This window comes from Durotheca rogersii (genome assembly GCF_024521655.1).
Source record: "Durotheca rogersii strain YMJ 92031201 chromosome Unknown GGS23scaffold_19, whole genome shotgun sequence".
In the NCBI taxonomy this organism is placed as follows: Eukaryota; Fungi; Ascomycota; class Sordariomycetes; order Xylariales; family Xylariaceae; genus Durotheca; species Durotheca rogersii.
The window spans coordinates 480,085-507,040 of record NW_026251250.1 but is presented as its reverse complement, the minus strand read 5'-3'; the positions used below and the strand labels follow the sequence as shown (position 1 = coordinate 507,040).

The 26,956-nt window shown below is 56.5% G+C and overlaps 5 protein-coding genes across 5 annotated transcripts; 2 read left to right on the top strand and 3 right to left on the bottom strand.

Annotated features, from left to right (window-relative positions):
* The first annotated feature begins 222 nt into the window (after positions 1 to 222).
* On the top strand, positions 223 to 7,669 carry GGS23DRAFT_577692 (uncharacterized protein). The gene is made up of 3 exons (XM_051516941.1): positions 223 to 840; positions 935 to 7,000; positions 7,062 to 7,669. Exons 1-3 carry the CDS (start codon positions 667 to 669, stop codon positions 7,077 to 7,079), a joined length of 6,258 nt encoding a protein of 2,085 aa, XP_051369947.1. The 5' UTR covers positions 223 to 666; the 3' UTR covers positions 7,080 to 7,669.
* Positions 7,670 to 8,176: 507 nt separating this feature from the next.
* Positions 8,177 to 10,183, bottom strand: GGS23DRAFT_159006 (uncharacterized protein). Its single transcript, XM_051511423.1, has 2 exons — positions 10,049 to 10,183; positions 8,177 to 9,919 (listed from the first exon to the last, which is right to left on the bottom strand). Exons 1-2 carry the CDS (start codon positions 10,064 to 10,066, stop codon positions 8,411 to 8,413), a joined length of 1,527 nt encoding a protein of 508 aa, XP_051369946.1. The 5' UTR covers positions 10,067 to 10,183; the 3' UTR covers positions 8,177 to 8,410.
* Positions 10,184 to 10,496: 313 nt separating this feature from the next.
* GGS23DRAFT_577688 (MRC1-like domain-containing protein) lies at positions 10,497 to 15,642 on the bottom strand. Its single transcript, XM_051516940.1, has 2 exons — positions 12,360 to 15,642; positions 10,497 to 12,278 (listed from the first exon to the last, which is right to left on the bottom strand). Exons 1-2 carry the CDS (start codon positions 15,401 to 15,403, stop codon positions 11,105 to 11,107), a joined length of 4,218 nt encoding a protein of 1,405 aa, XP_051369945.1. The 5' UTR covers positions 15,404 to 15,642; the 3' UTR covers positions 10,497 to 11,104.
* Positions 15,643 to 15,814: 172 nt separating this feature from the next.
* On the bottom strand, positions 15,815 to 18,334 carry GGS23DRAFT_577687 (transcriptional regulator of RNA polII, SAGA, subunit-domain-containing protein). The gene is made up of 4 exons (XM_051516939.1): positions 17,689 to 18,334; positions 17,310 to 17,599; positions 17,147 to 17,252; positions 15,815 to 16,989 (listed from the first exon to the last, which is right to left on the bottom strand). Exons 1-4 carry the CDS (start codon positions 17,912 to 17,914, stop codon positions 16,262 to 16,264), a joined length of 1,350 nt encoding a protein of 449 aa, XP_051369944.1. The 5' UTR covers positions 17,915 to 18,334; the 3' UTR covers positions 15,815 to 16,261.
* Positions 18,335 to 19,232: 898 nt separating this feature from the next.
* Positions 19,233 to 22,865, top strand: GGS23DRAFT_158947 (Spc98 family-domain-containing protein). Its single transcript, XM_051511422.1, has 2 exons — positions 19,233 to 19,499; positions 19,605 to 22,865. Exons 1-2 carry the CDS (start codon positions 19,345 to 19,347, stop codon positions 22,462 to 22,464), a joined length of 3,015 nt encoding a protein of 1,004 aa, XP_051369943.1. The 5' UTR covers positions 19,233 to 19,344; the 3' UTR covers positions 22,465 to 22,865.
* Positions 22,866 to 26,956: the final 4,091 nt, after the last annotated feature.

The window sequence follows — 26,956 nt, the reverse complement described above, 5'->3', positions numbered from 1 at the left end:
GTGGGTAGGTTGGCAGGTACACGCACCCGACGCCTCTATAGCAGGAACCGGCATCGAGGTACTTCCACGCCCCTAGCTTAGGTAGATACCTCTAACATATAGTACCTCCTCCCAACCTACGAGCCCCCCCGAGGCTGTTCTAGAGGTACCTGCCAAACTGAACCAACCCTACCTACCTATGTTAGGTACTTGGGTAATTCCCCACCGTCCCCCCCCCCCCCCAGCCATTTCCCTACCGGCTGCTTGCTTCTCCCTCCCTCTCTCTCTTATCGGGATCGCTTGCTGGGGACTCCTGGGGAACTCCTAGGTGACTTTTAACCTTCGCTCTGTCGACCACAGCCTACTGCCAAAACCTTTGACCATCGACCGAACAGCATCTCATCCTGTCCTTTTCCATATATCATACCTCTGCAACATCCTCGTCGTATTCTATCCTCCTAGCTGTGCCACCACCACGCCGCCCGGTGCCGTCAACGATGAGCCACCACCCCGCATCCCGGCCTGTGGGATACCGTGATAATCGACTATCGTCGCTCCCTCCCCACGCGACCTACGCGTCGGTCGAGCCTCTCTTCTTCCGCCCGACTCGGCCCTGATCCCCCGCCGCCGCCGCCGCTCTCCTGCTTCTATTGTCGCCCGGCCGTCTTCTCTTCTCCCACCGTCGCCATGGCTGCTTTCTTCCAGGCCTTCCGCAGCTCTAGCATGCCCAAGCGGCTCTTGCGATACACCCTCTCGAAGCTGGACTATTTTGATACCGATGCTCTCGACACCGATAACTTGGACTTCGCCGTAGGCGTGAACAACGTCTTCACCCTGCAAGATGTCGGCTTCAAGCTCCAGGTATGCTCCTCTCCTCTCCGTCCCCTGGTCTCGGGAAAGCGTCGTCTTAGCCGTGTATTCTCGACTCTGGAGCTAACTCATTTCTGTCTTACAGAAACTAGAGCAGATACTCCAACTCCCGCCCTCATTCGAAGTGCGGAGAGCCAAAGTGCTGCTGCTCCGAATAACCGTACCTTCCGCCTTCTACACGAGCCCTATCACCGTAGAGATCGATGGCGTCGACATTAAATTGACGCTTACTTCGAGGGACGAGAGTCCGAGAACGGCGTCTGGGCGTAGTAGACGTAGTAAGACGGCTCCCGGTTTGCCTGGAGAGACTGATCCTGTGCCGAACGCCATCGACTTAGCCCAATCGTTCCTGGAAACGCAACCCTCGAAGGACAAGGCCAAACTCCAAGCTGCTCTCGACGCCGAGAGCCAGGATCTCGGCGCTTCCGTAACAGGTAGCGAGGACGGGAGTGACGAGGATTACCCTCTGGGAACCGGACAACCTTTGACACTCCCTACCTTCCTCGCTGATTTCCTACAGGGCATAGTAGACCGCCTGCAGCTTTCTGTTCGAGGTGTCACGCTTCACCTGGATGTGGAAACCCCGGTTGAGCCAAACCTGGCCGTACCCGAATTAATTACTTTCCAAGTCGCCATTGATGATATAATCGCCGAAGGCGTCACAACGACCCTAGATGGGACAGCCGGCGAAGGACTTCCCGGGGTAGCTCACAAGGAAGGAAAACGCTTCGTCGTCTTAAACAAGATTCGGGCGAGTCTGATCTCGGAGGCGAATGCATTTTCCACTCTGGCGCGGTCGTCGTCGATGCCTTCGTCACTCGCGACTGATTCTCCGGTGATTGCGAGCCGGCCAAGTCTGTCTCGCGAACCCGTACCGGCAGATGCATCCACGTTCGGATGGCGTTCCGAGCAGGCGGGAGACCCTGAGTACAGTCCGTCGGGTCAGAATCCCGGCATGGATAGTGAAGACGCCTTCAATATACCCTACGATATGAGTGGGTCGAGCGATGGCCAGGAGGAAGGATCAAGGTCCACGCCATCCACCCCTCGAGCCTTAACGTCCCAAACTCGATCCGAGGGTGGTTCGATACCCTTCTCTCCAAAGCGTCCTTCCCAATCCTTAATCGAGCCACGGCGAGACCCATCACCACCTTTAATAGCAACTGCTCGATCGGAACCCTCTCTCGGACACCAGCAAACGTGGGGAGAGGGCTCCTCCGTCGAGTCCTCCACGAGCGGCGAGAATCCGCATTTGGATTTGGGCAGAAGCCATGGGACGGCGGTATCGTCGGGCGAAGAGCTCGCGCAATCTCACCTATTCAGCCACGAGGAGGCGGAGAGTATGTATATGAGCGCCTTTTCCAACGCCTCGTCGCCCCCGCTTCGCGGTAGAAGCCAAAGGATGCCTGGTGCTTGGGGATACGACTCCTCAAGCACAGAAGAATCCGTATACCCTCCGCACGGAGCCCGGTCCCCGCTGCTACAACCTACGGATCCTAGTATCGCAATGCGGAATCGTGTCGCTGGTGACCATCCTCCTTTCTCTATTGCGAGCCCCCCGTCTGATCTTGACGAGAGGCAAACCCCCGTCATCGACAACCTCGAAGAAGCGAGACAACCGCATGGCAGCCTCCCACCTCGTGCCGAAAAGGAGGACGTCCCCGCGGAAGATGCTTCGACGCCGAGAGGGCCAACCCGACTAGTTAAAGAACTAATTTCTCTTGAGGCCATCTCGCTCTATATCCCATCCGCCCATCAGCATATACAGGTAGCCCACGTCGAGGAGGAATCGGTTCCTAGAACTTCCCGATCCCGCTTGGACCGGTCCGTTTCCCCGAACCTCCCCGGAGCTTTCTCCGTCTATGCAGGCGAACAATCCACTGCGTCGATAGCCCCGGATACGAACGCACGGGTTCATGAAGCTTTGGATAAAACCTTGGAGGTCATCCTATCATCGCTAGAAATACGTTCGGATCTCTCAACGGGGTTCTTGTTAGCTAAGGTGGCGTCGCGGATCCTATCGGCTTTGAGAGAGCAGCCCGACATCTCAGCTCCCAAAAAGTCGGGGAAAAGTGAGAACAAAAACAACCCATCGCCCCCCCCAGATCTTAAGATTGTTGCGAAGCAGATCACCATACACTTCCTCGAAAATCTAGTTGGGATTGCGGATACCCCCGAACGATCATTCCATCCCAGTCCCAGTTCCCTAAACTCCGATTCTCTCCTGACCGCATCCGTTCAGGACTTATCCGTGAGTCTTTCGGGGTCCTCTTCCTTGGCCAAAACCTCAGTAAACGTGGGTAAGTTTAAACTTGGATATCGAGATGATGACATCGTTTCCTTCGACCAGCGTATACAAATGCGCGCTTCGGTTAACGACGTGTTTCCTTCCGCCGGTGCCGATATTTCTCTCCAGGTGTCTCGATCACCCACAATGACGGGATGCGAGGTTAGAACGCTACCTCTGCACATCAAGATAGACCTTCAGCGGCTCGACGAAACATTTAGTTGGTTTGGAGGACTAAGCGGATTCCTCAATATGAGCTCTTCCATGACGTCCAACACCTCCCCGGCCCCCAAGAGTCCTGTAGGAACGGCACCACGCAAACCGCGCGGGGTGAGATTCGATGCACCTATACGCCCGGACGATGCGTCCGCCAATTCCCAAAACAAAGTGAACATCCGGCTTGGCGGGTTTCGTTTGGATCTTGTCGGGAAAGACTGCAGCGTTTCACTAGACACCACCGCCGTGAAGCTCGTCATCCGAGACGAAGGAATCGGGGCAAGCATTTCGAAGACGCGCCTTGCGGGACCGTACGTGCGAAATCTAATGGGCACGCCTCCCATCAACGTCGTCGTTGTGAATACCCGCCTCGAGTATCTCGCAACACCGAACGATGCGGATCTGGGAAGACTGCTGAAGCTCATCCTACCATCTAACCACAGGTTTGATGAGAATGACGACGAGATCATGGTGGACACGTTACTTCGACAGAGGAGAAACGGACCCATATTGCGCGTCAACGTAGACGGAGTGGAAGTTGACGTAGGGAAGATCCATCACCTTCAAGTATTACCTGCTCTAGGTGAGGAGGTTGCGCGACTCGCCACCGTCACCAAGTACCTTCCTGAAGATGACCGGCCAGGCATGCTGACGCTGGGCCAAATCAACAGCCTTAACGTGACAGTGGACGTGGGCGGTAAATTCGGCCTAGTTAAGGCATCTTTGAGAGATACCGAGGTCAGCCATATTAGTATTCCTTCCCTGGTCGCGCTCAGCGTGGAATCTATATCGGTACAACGTAACGGCATCGAGGAAATAATCGGTACTGTCGTTTCATCCGTCACGGAGAATATGAATCAGGATGCTGTTCTGACTATGAGGGTGATTGACGAAGAGATGGAACCGGTTATCAAACTCAGGATGCGGAATCTGAACATCGAATACCGCGTGCCAACCGTCATGGACATACTCGGTCTCGCAGAGGATGCGACACCACAGGATTTCGAAGCACAGCTGGCTGCATCCGTCGCAAATCTCGGCGAACATGCGCATGCAGTAATCACGGGAAGGCCGCAGAATCAGTCACCGGCTCTCGGGAAAGGCAAGGGCAAGGAGAAGGAGGGAAAGCAAACGAAGGTGGACGTGGTCCTCAAAGATTGTTTGCTGGGTTTAAATCCGCTTGGGCTGCCGTCGAAAATGATCATCGCGCTGACCGATACTCATTTCGAAATCGTCCTTTCCAGCGGGGACGACGTGAAAGCTCTATGCCATATAAACAAGTCGTCGGTTCTCCTGACCGACGATATTTCATCACTGGAGTCCAAGGAGCCCTCATCAACTGCGAGACGGCGGAGCTCAAACACTTCCACTCCACAAGTATTAGAATTGTGCCACCGAGGATACGTCAATATTTGCTACATCTCCTCGGCGCACGCAACGGTTCGAGTCGGCGCCAACCAAAGAGATGGGAATAAGTGGGTTGACGTTGAGCTGCGGGACGACCTGCTTGTTCTTGAGACTTGCGCAGACTCGACCCAGACTCTCATCGCACTCGCCAATGCGCTGGCCCCTCCAACGCCCCCTAGCAAGGAGATCAAATATAGGACGAACATTGTTCCGGTCCAAGATCTGCTCGCATCTATATCGGCCGATGCGTTCGGCAAAGCCGAGGGCGACTATGACTTCGATAATGACTTCGGACTAGCACAAGAGCTTGGTGGAGATGACGACGGCGATTTCGAATTCGGAGATTCGGGCCAGTCGACCCCCCTCGCCGTCGACTCACAGTACTATGACGAATCCTCGGTCGAGGACCACCTTGCAGATGCGGCAGCTTCCGTGGTGTCTCACAAGACAATCACCCAGGACACTAGTGACGGCGTTCTACTCACTAATTTTAGCAGCCAGCCCGACACGACTGACGATGACGACGAGCTGGTGATACATGAGAATTACTTCGGCTCGGGTTCGGTGATACAAGGGACCGCCCATCGTTGGAACTCAACCAAGAACGCGTATGACGAGACAAACAACGACAAGGTTCAGCGAAGCCCCTTGTCTGTTCGCGTGCGCGATGTTCATGTTATCTGGAATCTGTTTGACGGATATGACTGGAACCGTACCCGCGACGTCATTTCAAAGGCCGTGCAGGATCTCGAAGTCGAGGCGAACGAGCGGGAATCTCGCCATGCCCGGGTTCACGCGGACAGCGGCGACCCGGACAGAGTAGATAACGAAACTGTCATCGCCGATTTCTTGTTCAATTCGATCTACATAGGCATTCCCGCCACCAGGGATCCTCGGGATCTTACCCAAGCGATAAACGAAGGACTGAATGATGCCGCCACCGAGACCGAGTCAATAGCGACGACCGCGTTTACCGCTACCAGCAGCCGACAGGGCGTTCCGTACCGATCCAGAAAGAAGCTGAGGCTGAACCGCAGCAAGCGGCACAAGATCACGTTCGAGTTGAAGGGGATCAATGTGGACCTGGTTACATTCCCTCCGGATTCCGGCGAGACCCAAAGCTCGATTGATGTTCGGATCAAGGACCTCGAGATTTTTGACCACGTGCCGACGTCGACGTGGAAGAAGTTTGCGACTTACGACCAGGATGCTGGCGAACGGGAGATGGGCACGAGCATGGTCCATCTCGAAATACTAAATGTGAAGCCGGTGGCCGAATTGGCGGCATCCGAGATTGTTTTAAAGGCTACAGTTCTTCCGCTCCGCCTACACGTCGACCAGGACGCCTTAGACTTTATCACGCGGTTCTTCGAGTTCAAAGACGACTCTGTCCCGATTCATGCCTCCCCCAGCGATGTGCCCTTCCTGCAGAGAGCCGAAGTGAACTCGATTCCCCTGAGTCTCGACTTTAAGCCAAAACGCGTCAACTACGCTGGCCTGCGGTCGGGTCACACAACCGAGTTCATGAACTTCCTGGTACTCGAGCAGGCACGCATGGTGCTCAGACACACCATCATCTACGGTGTTTCCGGGTTTGATAGGCTTGGAAAGACACTGAACGATATTTGGATGCCCGACGTCAAGAAAACGCAGCTTCCCGGGGTTCTTGCTGGCCTCGCTCCCATCCGGTCTATAGCCAATGTCGGAAGCGGTTTTCGAAATCTGGTAGAGATTCCTATTAAGGAATACAAGAAAGACGGCAGGATTGTTCGTAGCATTGGCAAGGGCGCCGTTGCATTTGCGAAGACGACAGGCACGGAGATCGTCAAGCTCGGGGCAAAGCTAGCCGTCGGTACGCAGTATGCTCTACAGGGCGCCGAGGGCATGCTTGTTAGACAACCAGACCACCGCGAGGTTGCGGGGTGGGAAGAGGATGAATTTGATGCTGAAGAGCTAAACCAAATCAGCCTGTACGCCGATCAGCCGACAGGCGTCGTTCAAGGACTTCGAGGCGCGTACTCGAGCCTTGCTCGCGACCTTAACGTGGCGAGAGACGCCATCATAGCAGTACCCGGCGAGATCATGGAAAGCCAGAGCGCACAGGGGGCCGCCAAGGCCGTCCTCAGGAGGGCACCCACGATCATCTTTAGACCTCTCATCGGCTCGAGTAAAGCGATCGGCCAGACTCTGATGGGGGCTACGAACGCGTTGGACCCGCAGAACCGGAGGAGAATAGAGGAGGTAAGCCAGCGATCGATTGATCCCGTCGGTCATCGACCTGACAATGCTAACCCGCCGGCAGAAATACAAGAGGCATTAGTGATTTTCCATGTGGCTACTACGTCCTATTTACCGTCCTGTTCTTTTAGCATGGAGTTCGGCGGCATCTCACAAGTCTGTTTTCGCCTCTCACAATCGACTGACACGCATGGCTGCATCATCATTACCATATGCATAATTAGATGGGACGGATAAATTGATGCTCATACGTTTCTAAGAGATTGGGACGAACAAGTGTATTTCCTGATGCTCATCCTCGGATCACTACCGGTATTTTTCGGTTTCCTCCCCCCAGCCCTTCCCCGTCCGATCCTCCTCCCTGTTCCCGCTTGGAGTCTTTCGGATATGCGCGTGGTGGATACACCAGGTGTGTATGTATAGATGGGTAAATGTACGTTCACATAAGAGCGAACGGGGAGAATGCACATACGGCACATACACAAGCACACACACATGCGAGTTTGGTGGTTGGGAGAATGTAAATGCACATTCGGGTTTTCTGTTGTCTTGTCAGTCACGAGTCGTCGGGATGGGATTGATGATAGAATATGTCTCTTGTTCCCCGTCTTAAAACCCCGTCTTAAAAACATGAGCTAAAATGTCTAATGAATGAAATTGAAACATGAACCAACCCCCCCCCCCCCCCCCGGCGGTATTCTATTCGTAGGGTTGAATGGGGGCTGCTCTCTCTGGTCTGCTCTGGCTTGCCTGCGTAGAGTCATGCCGTTGTCCCCTCGTGGAAGGACAGACGAGAGAACAATCATCAGTGATGCGTGCGTGTGCGTAGGCACCTACGTGACGGGCGTCGGAAAAAAGAGGATAAGAGGCTCAGATTCGACTTGGAGACGCAGGGAGACATGTAACAGCTGCTCTCGGAATAGGTATCTACGCGCCAGGCCGGCATAAGCGTACACACGTGGCATACCTCCCTTAGGGTGGTAAATTTCGCCTCCTGCTTCGATTCTGTAAATGCCTATTATTCTGCATTCGCTTATCGCCCGCGTCCTCCGGCGGGGGGAGCGAGTTTAGTCGGGCCGCAGGGGGATAGGCCTGTGACGGGCGCGCGTGTGCGAGCTAGCCGATCGCCATCTGTCTTTTCGCGGGCCACGGCCACGCAGCCGTTACGTCTAGGAGCGAGCAGGAGGACGTGGGAACCGGATTGCGGGCGGTGGAGAACGTGGGCAGGTGATTGATCTCGACGATAGCTAGATGCGAATCCCTCTCGTGCAAGCGGAGATCTAGGGAGGAATGGGGGAATGGGGAAATGGGGGGAGTGGGCCGTAGTCCCCGTGACCGATCGACGTGCTGCTGTTGTTCGAACAGGCCAGGGGGGGAGTGGCAGGAGCCGAGTCCTCCGCGAGGCGAGGCTGCCTACACGTCGGCATGTCTCTGTCCCGCGACCCCTTCGTTGCCGAGGACAGCCCACTCGCACGCGACCACCCAGCGCCCGAGGTCCGGGAGTTGGACTTCCCAGGTTGGGCGCCCGATGCCAACGACGGCCCCGGGTAGCACCTCGGGCCCGCGATCGATGCCGACCGGGCGTGGACTGCCGGCCAGCACAAGCCGCGCTGACGTCTGCGAGGCTCCCCCTTCGCGAGGGTCGCTACCCGTATTATTGCTATCACCGTCGCCGTCATCCCGCACGTACGGCCCGACGATCAGCGCCGCTGTCCCAGGCGCGGCGCGCACCTCCTCGACGCGGACCCTTGCCGTGACCCATGACGCGGCCGACCCGTCCCGCGCCCCTACTCCCGCCCCGGCGCCCGAGGCCCACACGTCGACAAACCAGCTCCGGACCTCGGCCGCGAGCCCGCCGGGAACGTACCTGGCAGTAGCCCCGCGGCGGCGGCGGTGAGGCGAGAACGCGTCGGGCAACGGATCGTTGTCGTCGTCTTCTTCCCCGTCTCCGCGCTGGGGGAAGTAGGATCCCTCAGGCGTCTCCGTGGGCTTGAAGCGCGGCGCCTTGAAGAAGATAGGTTGCTGGGGCTCTTGTTGCTCTTCGCCATCGCCCGCTATCGTGCGCATACGTCTAGGGCGGAGGGGCGAGATGGCATCACCATCATCTTGGGTATTGTCACCAGAGACTTCGGCGGGTTCGTGTAGCCGGTTAGCGTGAGAGTGGGAAGGGGAACTGGGCGAAAAGGTCCGGATTAGGTCGATGTCACTGTCTTCGTCCTCATAACCGTCGTCGTCGCCGTCGCGCATAAGAGCGTCCTCCTCTTCGTCACCATCGTCGTGCGTGTGCCTCGGCCGAAACCCTGTGCTCCTGTTCCCATCATCATCCCCTTTGTTTTCGTCGACGCGGAAATCGGAAGAGATAGAGATGCGCCGACGCTTTGGGGACCGACTCCGTGGCCCCGAGTTCCATCGCCTTGCCCATCCACTTTCCCCTTTCCCCTCCTCTTCCTCCTCCCCGCCCTCACTCTCACTCCTGCTTCCGGCGCGTCTCACCACCGGCGATGACTCCGGCACAGCATCCACATCGGAGTCCAGATCGAATATGTCGATGGGATCACGCCGCTTCCCACCAGCGGCCGCAACAGCAGCTAAGGGCGGTGAGCTGTCAATACCGTCAATGATGGGCTCTGCCGTGCCGCGCGGGCCCCGATGAAAGAAGACGCTAGACCCGGACCTGGCTGAGCCCGGAGCTGGCGTAGTGCCCACTGTAACATTAGAAGAGGACGACGGCGCACCGCCTCCTGCTTCCGGACCCCGGGGTGTCGAGTGCAGCGAGAAGCGCGGCGTCGCTTGGAACTGTTGTCCCGCGCCACCACCGCCACCGCTGCCACGAAATGTGGCCGGAGTGCTCTGGTGGGAGCGTGGTGGTGGCTGTTGTTGCTGGGACCTCCGCGGCACTAGGAACCGGTGCGGCGTTGGAGTCTGCTCGGAGGATAGGTAGAGGAGGATGAGTGTAAGTTAACAGGGCGTGTCTTCACCTCACAGTAGCAGCAGTGACAGTAGTAGTGGTGGATAGTAGGCCAGAATGGGGTTTGGGGGTTGGAGACGTACCGCCGGCGGAGGAGCCATGGTCCAGGAAGGCACCGCAAATGCTACCGGATCATCGTCGTCGATGTTGTTCTCAGAGCAACGAACCTAGCCCCGATGTTCCCCTAGATGTCGTCACACTAAGAGAGTGGCTGGGGGGATTTATTAAGGGGTATGTATAACATCTGATGACAAGTCGTCGGCTCGTGGCGGCGCGCCGCCGTGTCGTAGCCGAGCGAGGGAGGATTTATCCAACGCCTCAGATTCCACAACTCGCTCACTTCTCGCCTCTCGCTCTCCCCATGACAAAAAGTTCGTTTCGAGGGGTAGCGATACGTATACTTCGACTATTTGGCGATGGATACACCGCGTACGTATGTAGGTCTCCGAAGGGAGGGGGAAGATGTGGTGGTTTGAAGGAGTTCCGCGATCGATGAAAGTCGCCGTGCTATAGGTAAATGAGGGAGAGAGGATGACGTAAGACCGTCTACGTGCATATTCTCTTATGCAATGCAATGTCCCGTGGCTGCTTATGTAGGTAATTATCGGCGTCTTTGCCTCCTATTCCTCAGGAAACATCACCACTTACAGTTGTCACATAGCACACGACTCATACGGAAATACAAGATAATATACCTGGCATTTATGCAGTCGGCAGCATTCTTCGGAATGCCAGGGCATATAGACAGACAGGTAGGTAGTTTAGAAGCGTCCATGGGCCTAGACCTCAATGGTAGTAACACCGAGCATCAGCTACACTCTTCTCATCACTTCGGGCTATGCATACGAGGCAGCGAGCAGTAACTGGGTTGATATACGTAGACAACAGGCAGGCGTGTCAGTGCTGGCCAAGACCATATGCAATCTCATTCACACCTATCTACACCCCTATCCGTTCAATGCCGTGCTTGTCCATATGCCTACAACTTCAACGATACTAAACAACGACATCAGCTTTACGCCCTAACGCCTGACCTTATTCTCACATTACGTCGATAGCCTCCAGCCGCTTACCCACGCCCGCACAGATCGGGTGTGTTGCCGCTGCTGCTCCGACGGTCGTTGCGATGACGATACTCGTCACTCGAACCTCCCGCCCCCGAACAGCCCACCGACCGCCTTCCCCCTCCCCTCGGCGCCCTTCCACTTCCGCGCCTCGCGGCGCTTCTCCGCCTCCGCCACTGCCGCGCGCCGCTCCGTCTCCCGCGCGAAGTAGTTGATGCCCGAGCGCTTGCCGGCCGTCTTCTTCAGCTTGGCGGCCTCGTCTCCGCCCGCCTTGCCGCCGTGACCGCTCTCCCCGCTCGCCGCCGCCGCCGCCGCCGACGACGAGGATGACGACGCGCTCGAGCTCGATATGAGCGAGTTCGTCGTCGCCCGCCGCAGCAGCGCCGGCACCTTGAACCCGCCGTTACCGCCTCCCGAAGGCGCCGCGAAGGCGAGCCTCCTCGACGACGAGCCGTCCTCCCCGCCGCTGCCGCTCGACAGGTTGCGCTTGAGCGAGAGCCGGTCCACGACCAGGACGTCGGCGGCGCGGTTCTCCTTGTCGGAGAACGACGAGGAAGGCGCTGCCGCCACTGCCGGGCGGCGGCGACGCTCCTCCACTTCTCTGGCTTCGTCGTCGCTATTGTCCGAGCCCAGTTCCGTCGCCGGCACAATCGACGCCGCCGACCCATTGGGCTCGTCGAGCAGGCTTGACAGCGATCTGCGCACGTCGGCAAGCGAGCTTGGGCGCGCGCCGCCGCCGTGAGTGCGACGGGCATTCGGGGGCGGACGGGCTACGTGGTCGCCGTCCTCGTCGCTAGCATGTGCGCGCTTGCTACCCCGAGCGTTCGCGGGCTGGCTGTCGGGAATCGTTGCCTGCTCCGGTGCCGCCGGAGTGGTAGTCCGCTCTCGGCTCTGGCTGGCGCTGCCATCCGCGCTTTCGTGCGCAAAGTTCTCCTCGAAGGCCCACCAGGCGCCGCCGTCCTCGTCCTCGTCGTCGCTGTGACGGTCCTCGATGCTCTTGAGGAAGGCCGCATTGCGCGGATTCTCTGCGATCTTGCCGATACGCTCGTCGGCGAACAGCGCCTTCTGCATCTTAGCGAACTGCCGCCGCTTCATACGTCGTCGCGCCTCTCCGCCGTCGTCCGAGTCCGACAGGTCGAAGTCGTTGTTCCCACCGCCTCCGCCGCGGCGCCGCTTTCGGAGCATGCCTGTCGTGATGTCTCGGAACAGCTTGTCTACTTGGGCCGCGTCCGCTGCTCGTTCTCGGTCGCTGTAGAGGAACGATTAATATCCACTCGTTTAATGATTGGTAGGAACTTTTAAGAATAAAGGGGGCAAGGGGTTTACTTACGCAAAGAAGCCAGCCAACTTAGCTTCGTCGATGTCATTACCAGCCGTGTCGTCGATCATCTCCCTGGCGAGTTCCTCGTCCTCTTCGCTCGAGTCCTCGCCATCAGCTCCGCCAAGCCCAGCATACTCGTCTTCGGATTCCTCAGCTTGCTCTTCAACCATCTCAGTAGCCTTGCTCTTCTTCCTATCGAACTTCTCCTGCATGCGCTTCTTCTTCCTTGCGGCCCTCTCCATTACTTTGAACGCGCTGGCTGCAGCACTCGTATCCACTTCGGCGTTGCTGGCGTCTACGCGACGCGGCGCGCTAGGACTTCCTGTGGTGACGGTGGACGATAGGACAGGGAAGGACGCTGAAGTTTCGCCTCTGCGGGTCAACCTGCCTTTTCTTTTTACTAGGGGAGAATCCGGTACGATCTCTTCCCCTTGGGTCGTTCCCAATAGCACAGTCTCAATCGTAGACTGGGGATGCTCGACGAACCGTTGTTTCAAGGGAGAGAAATCCTGGAAACCACCGTCTTGAGTAGGCTGGATGAGTTCTGACATCTGTGTACCATCCATCTGCATGAAGCTATCGAGGCCATGAACCTGTGACTGCGAGAAATGCAGCTGCACACCTTGCGTCTGCGTCTCGAGTATTTGCGTGGTCGGTTTCACTATCCTCTGACTATCAAGGACAGCATTGTTTTCTTGAGACTGGCTGGCTGTAGCGGAGAACTGGGAGTCTGGGAAGCAGTCGAAGCTAGGCATGAGCTCCGAGGGAGATCCGCTGGCCAATCCGGCTTGACTGTTGTCCATGGTGCCAGCAAAAATCTGAGTGAGCCCCAGGCCGGCTGGCCCCGCCGCTGGGATGGGAAGTCCCGGAATGAAGGTTTTCCTGGCTGATCGTAAAACCGACGTGGGGATCTTAGGAGAATCCGAGTTGGTAGCAGAGGGAGACTTGGCGTAAGACGCCTTCTTTGGCTTTGGAGTGGCCTCGACGTCGTCCTCGTCGTCCGATACCACATGCACATGTTTCTTTGATCGTCGCGGTTTCATTTTCGGGAGTTCGTCGGCATCGTCTGTCTCGTCGTCCGTGGTCATGGTCCTCCTCGCAGCCTTCGGTGTGCGTTCCCCGTCAGATTCTCCATCTTCCATTGCTTCATCCTCAAACAAAGGATTTCCAGCCGTCTCGTCCTGGGCCTGATCTTGGACACCTTCTTCTTCGCCTTCTTCATTCTCGTCTTCCGAGCCGGAATATTCGATATCAGATGGCGCCCCTTCGCTATCCTCGAAACTATCGTCGTCGCTATCATCCCAAGCAAGAGGATCCACTTCGCCGTTCTTCTTCCTCTCCTTGCGCGCCGTCTTGGCATCCTCACGCTCTTTTTGCATGATCGCCTCGACCTCCTGGCGGGCCCGGGCGACGATATCTTCGACCTGATCTCTTTCCCGCTCGCGCTCTTCTTCGGTTTGCACCGAGATACCCTTGGATCGCAAGAATTCCAGGCGACGTTCGCGCTCGAGCTTCGCCTGTGCTTTGGCGCGTTGCAGTAATGACATTTCCAGTTCGGCCGGAGTCATAGATGGCTTAGTATTGCGGCTTCTTGTAGGCTCCTTCGGGGGCGAGGAAAGATGAGCGAGACGACGGAGCACATTCATCGGCCTGGATTCCTGTGCTTTTTTCTCGGGGAGCCGGTCAAATACCGCATCCATCCTCCCCTTCTTTTTCACCGTGATTTCGAGCTCGTCACCGGAGTCTATTGTAACGAGATTTGCTTGCATCAGCGGCAACTTGACGCGAACTTGGCGTTTTGGTTTGCTTGCTCCCGACTTTTTGGCCTCTACATCGACCGAGATTTCAACCGCCTTCCCCTTCCCCTTGTCCTTATCCTCATTTTTACTCTCAGTTAAGACATCCTCAAGGCTGGGCAGACCATCGCCTCCACCTAATAGAGTCTCTTGTTCTTCCGCGCCAGCGTTCAAGGGCGCTACCGGTGCGGGAAGATCCAGAATGGTCTTTGGGGCAGTGGGCGGAGAGCTTGGCGGCGTCCCGGGGTCAGTCATCTCAACATCTATTTGGTGTACCGAACCGGGTGTCGTAGGCTGGCTTGAGCTCGCGACTTTAGCATCGCCGGGCGCCATTCGAGTCTTGAAATTGAAGCGCTCAAATAGGGAAGCTTTCGTAATCTTCTTTTTCGTCTTCGCTTCGTGAGCAAGCTGCAAGCTTCGACTGATTCGTTGCGTCTCGCGATTCATTTCCTCCAGGGCCTTTTTGCTAGCTTTACGCGCGGGGCGTGAGGCTTCTTGCGTGAGCTTCCGGCCGCCTTCATCATCGGTGATATCGGATACGTCGTCATCGATATCTGATTCGGCGGGGATCTGCTCTGCCATTCGCTCTGCGCGCTCCTTTCGTTTACGATCCTCTTCGGCCTCTTTCTCTAACCTCTCTTGCCGCTTCCTGGCCACGAGTGCTAGGAAGCGCTCATTCTTGCCTAGGTTCTCTGGTAGATCGTCGTCTATATCAGAGCCAGCCGTAGTCTTATGAGGAGATGGGGTAACAAAAAGGCCGGGTGATAGTGGTCTGTCGACGTTTGCCGGATCCTCTGGCGTCGTACTTCGAACAGGTCTGGCTAATCGCCTACGTCGGGGAGCAATTGTATCGTTTTCCTCTTCATCACCATTCGCGTTGGGGAAATCTCTGTTTTCAGCATCACTGTTTGCCGGGGCGGGATTCTCTGGGTGCTCGGATCCATGGGCGGGTGGTTTAGAAGAGTTAGATATTTGATCCACATCTTGAGCTCGCATCCGCGCAGCTAGTCGCCCACGAGGCCGAATGATCTCTTCCTCCTCACTGTCTTCTTCTCCAGCATCCTGCGTCGGCCAGGGTTCGGTATCTATCGTATTCGACGGCTCCGCGCCAATGAGTCCGTTCGTCTCACTGTCTAAGTCGCCATTATCCACAGCGGCCAGCAGGGCCTTAATCTTGGACCGTGGAGAGAGTTGCGGCGATGTGGGCGCCGGGCTGTCCCCGGCATGCGAGGGCGAGGGAGAGCGAAGAGAGGCCATGGCAGTTACCGATACTCAGGAAAGGAATAGTGCCGAGAGAGATACAATTGATTGACCTAATTGCCTCGATAACACATCCTAAAAAGACAATTAGAGAAACACTACGGTGATGGTCGGGTTAAAGGCGTAATTGAGGGTTGCATGTATATGTTTGCAGGTGAGAAGGAGATCTAATTGTCCAGGTGGGGGGGCTACCGTAATTGCAGAGGATGGATAGCTATTTACACGAACCCACCCCTGACGCGCTTTGAGCTGGACGCGTTTTTCGCGTCAACTCGCCTCCTCTGTCCCTGGTCCATGCAGCTATCCGAACATACCTCCAACTACAAATGCCATATAAATGCATATATACTCGGTCAAGCCGATATATTACATGCTGCGAGGATGGTATTCTACTAGAGCGTATAATTCGTCAATGGGTCAATCGCAACCCTATTAGAGATGGATAAATATCCGGCACGTATTTACACGCCTCTTTATCTAACTGTCTCTAGTGCTAATACATGGCGGTTCAGGGGAACCTAGAGCTTGGGACTCGTTTCGTACCTCTGAATGGCGGAGGGGGTATCGTGATAGAAAAACGTAGTACATCCACCGGAACGAACCGCACAACGAAAACGCCAGAATCCCTCCCGCCTGCTCGATATTTTTGGGGGGTGGTAGTGGTACAGAACGAGCAAATGCAACCGATGAATGACGCCTTTATGCCAATGCAAAAATACGTGACCACGTGTTAGCCCCGGGTGAGTTCGCAACCCAAGACTCGTAACCGCGCCGTCTCTGGGAACTCTAGTCGGACTCTCGCTCCGATTCCTTCTCGTCTCGAGGCACGCAGCGCGTTAATAGAGCTGATGCATACTATGGGGCGGCCAGGCACGAATCCAAGACGCTATCGAGCCCCGACATGTCCTGGGGGCTCGCACCCTCCCATGCCATCTCCTCATCATCGATATCCATCGGCTCTGGGAGGAAGCCGCCGTTTGTGAGAGGGTCGGGGCCCGCACCATTTACGACTCCCGTGCCGACACGTTCCAAGTCCTCGGGCTTGTGGCCGTGGAGCCAGGTGTAGTTGCTGTAGTGCTCGAGCTCGCCGTCTCTGTAGTTATATACAACCGACTTCCTCACGGTAGGGAACGAACCTAAGCCGCAGTCGCCGATTTCTAAGGCAAGTCGCAGGTCGGCCATGCTCAGCGGCGGTCTCTCGCTCGCAGCCTTCGCCTCGACGGGAAGTAGTCCGCTTTTATCTCGGGATAGCTCCCCTCGGGCAAGCGCTGCCTCTTCGCGCCTTAGCTGGCGGCGATACCGATGGGTCTGAATCCAGCCCGGGCCGGCGCCGAATCCAGCGCTCCCGGAATCTCCCGGTCCGTTGCTCCTCGTCCGGCTGAAGACAACCGAAAGGAACTCCTTGATGAAGGTCTCGGTGGCGACCGTCATGAATTGGCCGGCATCCGGACTGTGTCCGTTGACGAGGCCTGATTCGTAGCATATCGGCAGCATTCTAGACTCTATGCTGGCCATGTCGGGGAACTCTCCCGACTCTACAGCTAGAGGCTGAGCGAAGCGCTTGCGGATCTCCAGATCCAAGTCTGCCAGTTCTTAGCCTACGCCCTTGCTTACACATATATGCTAGGGGGAATACAATTCGGGGGTTTAATTTTTTTTTACATAATTTTTATTTCTAATTTCTTTACTTCTTTTCTTTCTTTTTTTCGTTCTTGGTTTCGAGGACGAGATCGGACTTACTCATCTTATTCAGGCCGTTTGCGCTCTGAGGGACGTCGGGGGCGCGGGTGGTCCTGCCTCGGTGGTGTTCGGAGAACATGTTGGTCATGGATTCGAAGGGATCGAACTGGGGTGTCTGTAAATAATTGGGACGAATGGCTCCTAGCGAGGGCGTTGCACCGACATCATTCTGGGCCAATTCCTTGATCCGTCTGCGATCACGGCTCGGGAGCTGCATGACTTCACCCTTCAGCCTCCGCTCGGCAGCGTCGCCGGTGATAGGTTTAGCGCCGACATTAGCGGCGGGTTTGTCGTTGGCAGAAACCCAGGGCGCGACTCCTTGGTCCGGCATCTCTCGCGTGAGGTTCCCATATATAGCAGCGAGGAGCTGGTTGTGCAGGTGGTTCTTGTCGCCGTTGGGGCAGGATAGGATGGGATCAATGCGCTCCGAGAACTCGGCCTGGTTCAACCGGCCTGCGGGGGAGCGTTAGTAAGAATAATAATTCGCGTCTGCGGAGAGAAGGCGCCGTCGATATGCGACAATGCAGGCGATGCGGACAGACCTAGTACGAACTGGGTGATGGCATCCTTGTAGGTGTTCCATTGTTCGGCGCCTATAGTAGATTTTAGAGCAGTATAGAGGGGTTCAAGGTCGATACGGGTGGGGATGATCTGGCTCGTCTTGGTGACCTTCTGCGTGGTCGGCGCAGAGACGGTGATGGACTTGAGGGTCGGTGTTGAGATGCTGATGGACGGGCGGCTCAGGGCCGCAGGATCTATATCAGGCATGGCAGGTGGGATGCCGAGATCGCGGCCTCGGCAGCCGTAGTAGGGGAGGAGAAGTGGAGTGGATTGGTGGGAGGGAGAAAAAGGGCGTGTGCGAAGAGGTGCAGTCGATGGCTAGGGCTTGCTGGCAGTGTCGGCGCCGATGAAGTTGACGATGCCGATCAGCCTGTAAGCTGGTGGTTGGGCGACGGTCATGGGCGCGACGTCGCGTTCGGGCTACCGACACAATGCAGCGGGAAAGGGGGGATCAAGCCCCGTTCATAAAGTGCAGCAGGCCGAGGCGATCAGAATTACAGTCTTGAAATGGATGAAATCCGTCGTCTTGATGCGAATACTCGATGAAGAATGGCTCGTCTGTCTCTTTCTTCCCTCTCCTGCTGCTGTCTCGGCTGGCCACTGGATGATCTGTAAAAAGATTGGAGGTTCCGCCATTAGGAAATCAGTGCAGGAAAGTCCCTACTTTGGTAATCCTTTAGGTACCTGCCAATCCCTGATTAGCCTACCTGAACGCACCCCAGGTGGGTGATCTCGGCGCCTGTAGGTACCTACAATTAGGTACCTTGCTTCTATTGCTGCTGCTACGCTACAGGTACATACATCAACAGCTACAGGTGCAGTGGGGGGTGGATGGGCGCTGATCTGAGGAGGGATGTCATCGGGAATTCTGGGGTTTGCACCGGAATACCTCCGTTATGTGGGGGGTTAAGGAAAGGAGTACAGGTCAGGTACTTTGGGACGCCAAGATTTAAAGTATAGAACGTCGTGAGCTGGTGGTACAGATGGGCTTGCTCAAGCACAAAGCTCCCGTAAATGAGTACTTAAAGCAGGTAATGAGTATATGTAGTCTTAGGTACCTACGCCGACGCCCTCTGAGGCTGGGTGTGACGGGTTGTTACAGGCTGTGGTGGTGTGTTGAATGGTGTTTAGATGCTAATATACATGTACCTACATACCTTAGGTACCTACCTGTGGTAGTAAATTTACACGAGATTAGCGCCTATTCGCAAAGGTTTTTCTCTGTATTGATATAACCTAGGTACATAAGTGAAGTGTTACCCGCCTTCCGGAGTGCTTGTCGCTCCGCCGTGACTTATGACTTTACCGTTACCCAGTGCTCCCCTCTCTCCTTCAGACTTCAGGTATTTGCTGCTCTTTACAACGTCCGAATTTCTTCGCGTCCTAATGCCGTCGAGATATCGGAGCATTTAATTATAAGCCTCAACTCCTATCCCCTCTTTGCTGCCGCCCTCTCCTCGTACGCCACAATACCGTTACATGACAACCCTGTCAGCCCTGCCTCGCCAATTCGTCGTTTTCCCACTCCCTGTCGAGAGCAAGCAGCATCACCAGTACCAGTATTGTCTAGGTCGGCCAGGTTGGCTACCCACCTAAGCCTCTGAGTCTATACAGTAGAGCAAGATCAAAATGACACGATGTCCGGGTCGAATCAGGACCGGACGAAGCGTGTTGACCTCAGCATCAACCGCCTGATTTCCCAGCTCATCCCAGATAACCCGCGTCTAAGCGACGAGGACGCCCAGCAGAGACACGACCAGTTCTTCGATGAGATCAAGCAGTTGCTAAACCAGTAAGCCCAAGCCTAAGCTTACCCTAATAGCAATACCCCTGGATATAGTTATTCCACTCTCCCACACGCCTCGCCATAGGCAGAGTGTTGACGACAGACTGTTAGACCGCGACCGCCTCCCTTGGCCGACCAGAACCATGCCTCCGAACTTATCAGACGAAAGCTCGTGCAGACGAACCCGAGCCAAGCCCTGCGCTACTCGAACCTGTACTCGAGATTGCTGGCGCTACCCGTGCTGAATCAGAAATGGGCCATGCTGTACCTGCTTTATCAGCTGGCCGATTCGCCCGACCCCACCGAGCCCGACCCCGTTGCCTTTGCCGAGTTCCAGCAGGAGCAGGCGAGGCGGAGGAGGAAGCACGAGGAAAGAGAAGACTTCGCCTCGAGCGGCCCTCCCAACCAGGGAAACGCTGACGCGTATACACGCGACCCTAATCAGAATCCGAACCCCAATCCGAACCCCGACGACTCCTACCATCCCACCGAGTTGCGCGATGTGCTCAAGAATCCGAAAGACATGAGGCCGCTCGACGGCGATTCTCAACGTCCTTCGAGCCCCAGCAGCCGCAGGCGTAGTAGAGGAAGCAAAGACGAACCTCCCAGCCCGCCGAAGAGGGATGTTGCCATCAAATCCAAGCTGCTGGCCGATAATTATAGCGATTTCGAGCCCTCCGAACCCGTCTTGCTCCGGGATCTACCATATACCCTTCAGGGACTCTCCTCGGCCACTCTTCCCTTCGCCAAAGAGGACTCCCTCAAGTTGCCACCTACGCTCCCCCCACCGCTGATCGGCCTCCTCCACACCCTTGCCGAACCATCGCTTCTCTATCGCGGCCTCGAAGAATTTGTCAAAACACCAGCCAAGGGCCTCCTAGCCCAGAGTCTTCGAGCTGCCATCAGCACCGAGTTACGGTCATACCTAACGCTCGTGGCGACACTAGAGGGCCAGATACGACGTGCATTATCCACCATTGACGAGAAAGCCCCTAGGAGTGGCATCGGTAAGGCGGGCGTGACCCTGAAGCGTTGCGTCGTCTGGACGCGCGAGGCTACCATGGGTTTACGTCTCATGAGCATGATCGCGGAAGAGTCGAAGAGTAAGAAAGGCGGCCAACTCATTTCTCTAATCCACTCCCTCTCGTCATCTCACGGTGATCCCATCGTGGGGGCATTCGCCGAGCAACTCCTTATGCCTGTTACCCGCCCTTTTTACGATATCCTGCGACAATGGATATACGATGGGGAGCTCTCGGACCCGTATCTCGAGTTCTTCGTGCAAGAACAGCCGGTAGACATGATGCCTAAGGGCAAGACAGGATCTATCAGTGTCTGGGATGACAAGTATATGCTCGATCCTCTCATGATCCCTTCTATTATTACCATGGAATTCTGTGAAAAGGTCTTCCTGATCGGCAAGTCTCTCAATTTCATCCGTCATAGTTGCGGCGATGCTCAGTGGGTCGAGTCCTACTCGAAAGAGTCTTCCAAGCAACTCAGTTACGGCGATACGGCAACCCTAGAAACATGGATCGACGAGGCATACAAAACTACTATGCGCCGACTCCTGCACCTCATGACTAACAAGTTTCACCTCTTCGAGCACCTCCAGGCGCTCAAGAGCTACATCCTCCTCGGGCAGGGTGACTTCATTGCTTTGCTGATGGAATCTCTCGCCGCGAACCTCGACCGCCCAGCCGGGGCCCAGTATAGGCATACGCTTACGGCACAGCTCGAGCACGCCATCCGCGGCTCCAATGCACAGTACGACTCGCCCGAGGTCCTGCGGCGGCTAGACGCGCGCATGCTGCAGCTCTCGCACGGCGACATCGGGTGGGACTGCTTTACTCTCGAGTACAAGATCGACGCCCCTGTGGACGTGGTCGTGTCAGACTGGGGTAACCGTCAGTACCTCAAGGTGTTCAACTTCCTCTGGCGCATCAAGCGCGTCGAGTTCGCGCTCTCGTCCACATGGCGAAAGGTCACGACGGGCTCACGCGGCGTCCTCCAGACCGACCATGCCGCCGTGCGCCAGACCTGGAAGACGACGCGCGGCCACCTCGCCGAAATGGTGCATTTTGTCGGCCAGCTACAGTACTACATACTCTTTGAGGTCATCGAGAGCTCCTGGACCGAGTTACAAGAGCGCCTGCAGCGCGAAGACGCCACCCTTGACGACGTGATCGAAGCGCATACCACCTACCTCAACTCTATCACGCACAAGGGGCTCCTAGGCGCGCGGCGACGACGCTTCGTCGGCTCCAACGCTAACGCCGCCGCCGCTGCTACGGCTGCCTCTGCCTCTGCCTCTACCGGGGGTAGTGGCACGGGAACCGGCGCCGGCATGCCGGCGGAAGAAGATGACAACAGCTACATGATCCAGCTCGGAGAGCTACTACGCACGATGCTCGCATACCGCGACTGCGTCGACGGGCTGTACTCATGGTCGGTGTCAGACTTCACACAGCGGCAGGAGGCCGGCCTCCGATCTTCGTCCGCCGATGGTGACGACGACGACGACGACGGAGAAGGGGGCGGCATCCCGGGTGGGCCGCACAGCGAATTCCCCGCATTGCGAGAACGGCTCCGGAACCTTGGAGACCGGTTCCGGACGAAACTCCAGATCTTGCTCGGCGACCTGGCCTATCAGCCCGACGTCGACCTGCGCTTCCTCGGCGTCGTGATGAACTTCAACGACGTGTACCAGCCCGTGCGCCGCAAGCCCAAAAGCAGCACTTCTGGGGCGGGCGGGTCCGCGACAGCGGCCGCCGCTTCGGCCGCAAGTTCAGCTGCTGCGACTGCTGCCGGCGGAGGGGCAGGGGCAGGAACGGGAGCGGGCGCGGGAGCGGGAAGAGGGGCCTCGGGCACTGCTGGTGCGCCTGGTTCGCGAAAGGCTAGCAAAGGTCGTGGACGGATCAAGGAGAAGGAAGTTAGTAGCTTGACTGACGGGGAGCATTCGAGACGGTGATGACGCCGGATTATGGTGATTCCGAGTTAGGAAAGGGGGTCACAACCTCTTGTTTGTCCGTAGTTCACGTGCTATTATTTTCCCGCCTACCTATTTACCTAGGTAAAGTAGCGCTACATCATCGATATATGTCCACAGATGGTAATTCCAGTCGGGTTCGATTTAGGAGCGGGGGACGGGGTGTCAGATACCGCGTACGTAGGGCTCGTCGCCAGGAGAGAAGATGAAAAAAGGGACAGGGACAGGAGTTGCCGCTTAGAATATACACAGTGTAAATATAACATATTCGGAGCGTGCACCCCCGCTACGGCGAGCTACCTGAGCTACCTCAGTGCCTCTCGCCTCCCCTATGCCTGTATAGCTAGGTATTCATATCGGCAGAGCAGATTCGAGTATAGCAGGTCCAACCAGATCCGCGCTCGTGGGCAACTGGAAGACCACGACCCCTTACTAACTCACAGGACGTGAATAGTAATAACTGCAATAACTGTGATAACTGTAATGATAATTGAGGACGAAGGAGGTGTTCCAATAACATGTAATATGATACGAACGAACAGCTACCTCTTCTTAAAATCCCACGAGGCCTCTCATTCATACAAACCGTATTGAGAAGCGCAGGATTCTACTTCAAGGATGTTATTATGGAAGAAGAGTCGCGGAGGGCTCTTATGCTTAGAGACGATGACGTGCCCGAAGAGCATATTAAGGAAGAGCTCTTGTAGTTTCTGATAGAATTCCGCGATCGGGCAATGGAAGCCACAGGCAATCACGAGTCGGTAAGGAGATGGCCTGGCTGCGGAACGCTTGGTGTCGTGTAAGGTGATTTGATATCTCACATTGCAGAGCTAATGTTCTACTATTGTAACCCTTCTCGACGCTATACCTAGCACAGGGAAGACTAGGTCCAGTTTCTGGCACGGTTATTACATACAACTAGTTGAGCTCATAGGCAGGCATCAATTTCCAAGAGCTCCGCGGCTCGTACAGTGGATTTGCAAGGAGTATCTGCCTTTCAGATACCATTGCAACTCAAGTATTTAATTTCGAGGAGAAATTCTATACGAATTGCCGCCGGGCATCTCGGAGCTAATAAGCGTCTAGAGGAGGGGAGCAGGCCGCAGCAATGAATATCGCCTCTGCGGGATGTGCCATATTATCACCAACCCATCGCACCGAGCTTCGGCTTCGTCGAAATTTCGGGGCATCCCTCATTCATTTCGTAGATCGTCTCTAGCGAGGACACCAATGTGCTCCTCCCCTCTGGGCTCTCGGCTGACCCGTGAGCGAGAAATCCCCAAAGTCGGTATGCTGCGTTGCGATCTATGCATTATCAATATGTGTTCTCCATCGCTGCACCCGGTAACCGACATCTGACGATTAATATCGCACTTCCTTCTCGTAGCGAGGGGCATTCAGAAAAGTCGCCCCCGGGCAAAGCTGACTTGGGCAGCCATGCAGCATCAACTCGAAGGGCGGAGAGGGAAGCCAACCCCAGACTTGACTAAATCTGGGCACTCGAGTAGAACACTGCGTAGAGTTGGGGCCGGCAGCTGGTACACCATCGACGTTCGCGCAGCAGCGGAGGGGGGACTCCCCCGGGGCTCTGGAGGAGGTTAAAGTGATCGTTTACTAGGTACGCTATTCGTACGTGCGTCGCCGACTACACACGCCCTCGGGCACCAGCCCAGCTTACTTTCCGCCCAACGTCCTCTCTACGTCCTCCGATCACCCGAGGTGCTCGCCCACCTACCAGCGCACTAACCCACACGCCTACCTACTAGCCTACTTATACTACCCAGCCAGCTAGCTGCCCGTCGTCCCAAACCTCCCAGCATCCGGCGAGTCAGGTGCCGCGTCGTGTCGACGCTATGCGAGGTCCTCCGTTCGGGTCTAGGCGCGCTAGTAGACTGAAACGACACACACACACACACACACACACACAGGGGAATAAAAATAAAAAGAGTAAAAAGGGAAAGGGGGGAAAGGCGGAAGGATTAAATCTGTATTGACTATTGACTATAGATTTTCAACTTTCTGCCTTAACAATTCCCGCAGCAGCCGCAGCAGGCCGACGGGGACGCAACAATACGACCGACCCTACACTTCCTATTGCCCGCCTGTCCTGCCTCGGCTCCCCTGGCGGAATCGAAGCCGACGTCGAGGGAGGAAAGGCGGGGTTTGGGACTTTGCTGCGTTGCGGGTCCCCCCCCGCCGCGCTTTAATGGGGCCGGGATCTCTTCGGCGCCGGGCCCGCCGTCGGGTTGGCTGGCTGGCAGGCGGGCGGGCGGAGCCCGGGCGAGAAGGGCCAAGGCGACGAGGGGAGAAGGGGGAAGCGAGCGAGCAAGTCAGGGGCAGGCGACCAGCGTGGCGCCCGCTGATTAGGCGGCGGCGGCGCGCGCTAGGGTAGCGGCGGGCCCCCGGCCAGTGACTAGTTGTCGGAAAGAAGAGGCAAAAGTGGCTCGGACCCAGCGCGTTTCGCTGGGCAGGCAGGTAGGTAGGTGCGCGGGGAGTCGAGGGCGAGCCGGAACCGACCGGGTGGGATTGCAGAGAGGGAGAGAGGGGCGGGGTTGCGGTCACGGCGAATTCTCGGGCTCGCAGGTTGGCACGGAGAATGCAGAGACGCCATACCGATTCCCCATTCAACGCTTGGCGTTTTACTATTCTTCTTCTTCCTCCCCCCGGCACACTTGCATTTCCCGGGAGCAGACGAGGGATAACCAAGCCTACGCCTGCGCACCTCGTGCGCACGCACGCACCCTACGGACAAGACGATGGAAGACGCCGCGGCGGGAGTGGGGCAGACTGGTGCGGCGCGGGCTCACGCCCACCGGGCGACGGTTGGGATTTATTTATACATTAAACACAACGCTGGCTCGCGTAGTAAGATGCGGTCGAGGCGAGAGCGCGGCGGGATCAAGCCACGCGCGCTTCACCGCATGCGGCAGCGCCTCGCATCCTAAATAGCCACCACGGATCCGGGTTGCGGCCTGGGTTAAATATAGATCCCGTCGCGATAGGAGGATCCCTCTGGCGCGCGGGCGGATTCGGCTGCTACGACGCAGCGTAGTATGTAGCGGGTGGGATTCGAGCTGCCATTGATTCGATGAGGGGAAGGCAGTCCGCACGCGCGGTACGATGCGCCCCCTTGTAAGATACCGCCTACTACCCTAATACCTAATTGCTTCCCTACCTACCTTAGGTGCCTACCTTAGTGAGGCATCTGAGGCATCCAAGATAATTGGCAGGGAGGACGGGAGGGGAGGATGCATGACTTCGGCTCTCTGGTCTGGTTGTGGGATCAGCGTCGGGTCTGGCCCAGCTGGACCTGGACACGCATACGGCGCTTGTGAGGCGCGCGCGATCACGGGGCTGTTACGGGTGTTGTTACTGGCGTGCTTACTGTTTACGCTGGCGTTACGAGAGATCTCGGGTCCGTGACCTTGTCGGCGGCCAGGGCTACAGGAAGGGAGGAGACATACCCACTCGAGGGACCTGGTATCGAATGGATCTGTGACCCCATGCCTGCGTGTACTGTACATCCACCTAACCAGAGCCCTGACCATGACCCGTCTGCACATGTGCGCGCGTGTGGGCGACGGGTGCCGGCGGGGAACGTATGGGGGACGAGACAAGCGGAATCGTGTAAAATACCCAAGCCGGGCTCGGATCTCGGGAGAGCATCGATCGCGACGAGCGGATAGATACCCTTTGCCTTTTTGTTTTCTCCTTCGTTTCTTTCGTTCATCTTATTCCAACTCTCTTATTTATTATCTAGGACGGCGGCAACCTCGAACACACAGACTTGCATGGCATATTGTATATTGAGACATGGGCGGCAACCCGAACAAGAGAAACAAGAAGAAAAAAGAAGAAAAATCGGCCCGCGTCTAGGCCACTTCAGGGGGGGCGCGAACAATGTTACATGGATGGAGGACCCGAAACAGTACATAATGGACGGCATTGTATGTAATGTAAGCATTTACACCAGGGAAGGAAATCCGCAAACCCTTCCCAGACCGTCGGGGAGGGTAGCGATCGTTGAGCTGCGAATGACACTGGCAATGTAAGCTAAGCGAACGTCGAGGGGGGACAGGTGAGGTCGGTGAGGCGATTTTTGACAGGTCTCCCGTGTCACCGGTGGCGAGGTAGGTGTGCATGTGTGCGTGTGTGTATGTGAAATGTCGATCGAGGCTTCGGTGACGAGCGAGACGAGACGAGACGCAAGAGGGACGAGATGGGTGTCACTTCGGATGCAGCCGGATCGATGGTCAACCCACCCCGACGTGCGGGTGCGCGTGTAATGGAGGGAGGTTTGCATCTGTGTTATTCCCACCGTGCGCGCGCGGAGATCGTGGCGTGTCTGCACTGTTCGCGCCGGCGGCCTACGTAGAGGCAGGCCAAGACAACAGCTCCCCAAAAAAATCAGGGGAGAGGAAGAGAGAAAAAGAAAAGAGGAGAAACTATGTTTTGCTCTACCGCAAGCTTCATC

Bases quoted from the DNA above. Each gene is read 5' to 3' on its own strand.
- GGS23DRAFT_577692 (XM_051516941.1), top strand. From the start codon at position 667: ATGGCTGCTTTCTTCCAGGCCTTCCGCAGCTCTAGCATGCCCAAGCGG. The intron at 841-934 runs GTATGCTCCTCT...TCTGTCTTACAG, and splicing joins ATGTCGGCTTCAAGCTCCAG to AAACTAGAGCAGATACTCCA.
- GGS23DRAFT_577688 (XM_051516940.1), bottom strand. From the start codon at position 15,403: ATGGCCTCTCTTCGCTCTCCCTCGCCCTCGCATGCCGGGGACAGCCCG. The intron at 12,279-12,359 runs GTAAGTAAACCC...GTTCCTCTACAG, and splicing joins AAGTTGGCTGGCTTCTTTGC to CGACCGAGAACGAGCAGCGG.
- GGS23DRAFT_577687 (XM_051516939.1), bottom strand. From the start codon at position 17,914: ATGCCTGATATAGATCCTGCGGCCCTGAGCCGCCCGTCCATCAGCATC. The intron at 17,253-17,309 runs GTCGGTGCAACG...CAGACACCCCAG, and splicing joins AGGAATTGGCCCAGAATGAT to TTCGATCCCTTCGAATCCAT. The intron at 16,990-17,146 runs GTAAGTCCGATC...AAGAACTGGCAG, and splicing joins AAACGGCCTGAATAAGATGA to ACTTGGATCTGGAGATCCGC.
- GGS23DRAFT_158947 (XM_051511422.1), top strand. From the start codon at position 19,345: ATGTCCGGGTCGAATCAGGACCGGACGAAGCGTGTTGACCTCAGCATC. The intron at 19,500-19,604 runs GTAAGCCCAAGC...ACAGACTGTTAG, and splicing joins ATCAAGCAGTTGCTAAACCA to ACCGCGACCGCCTCCCTTGG.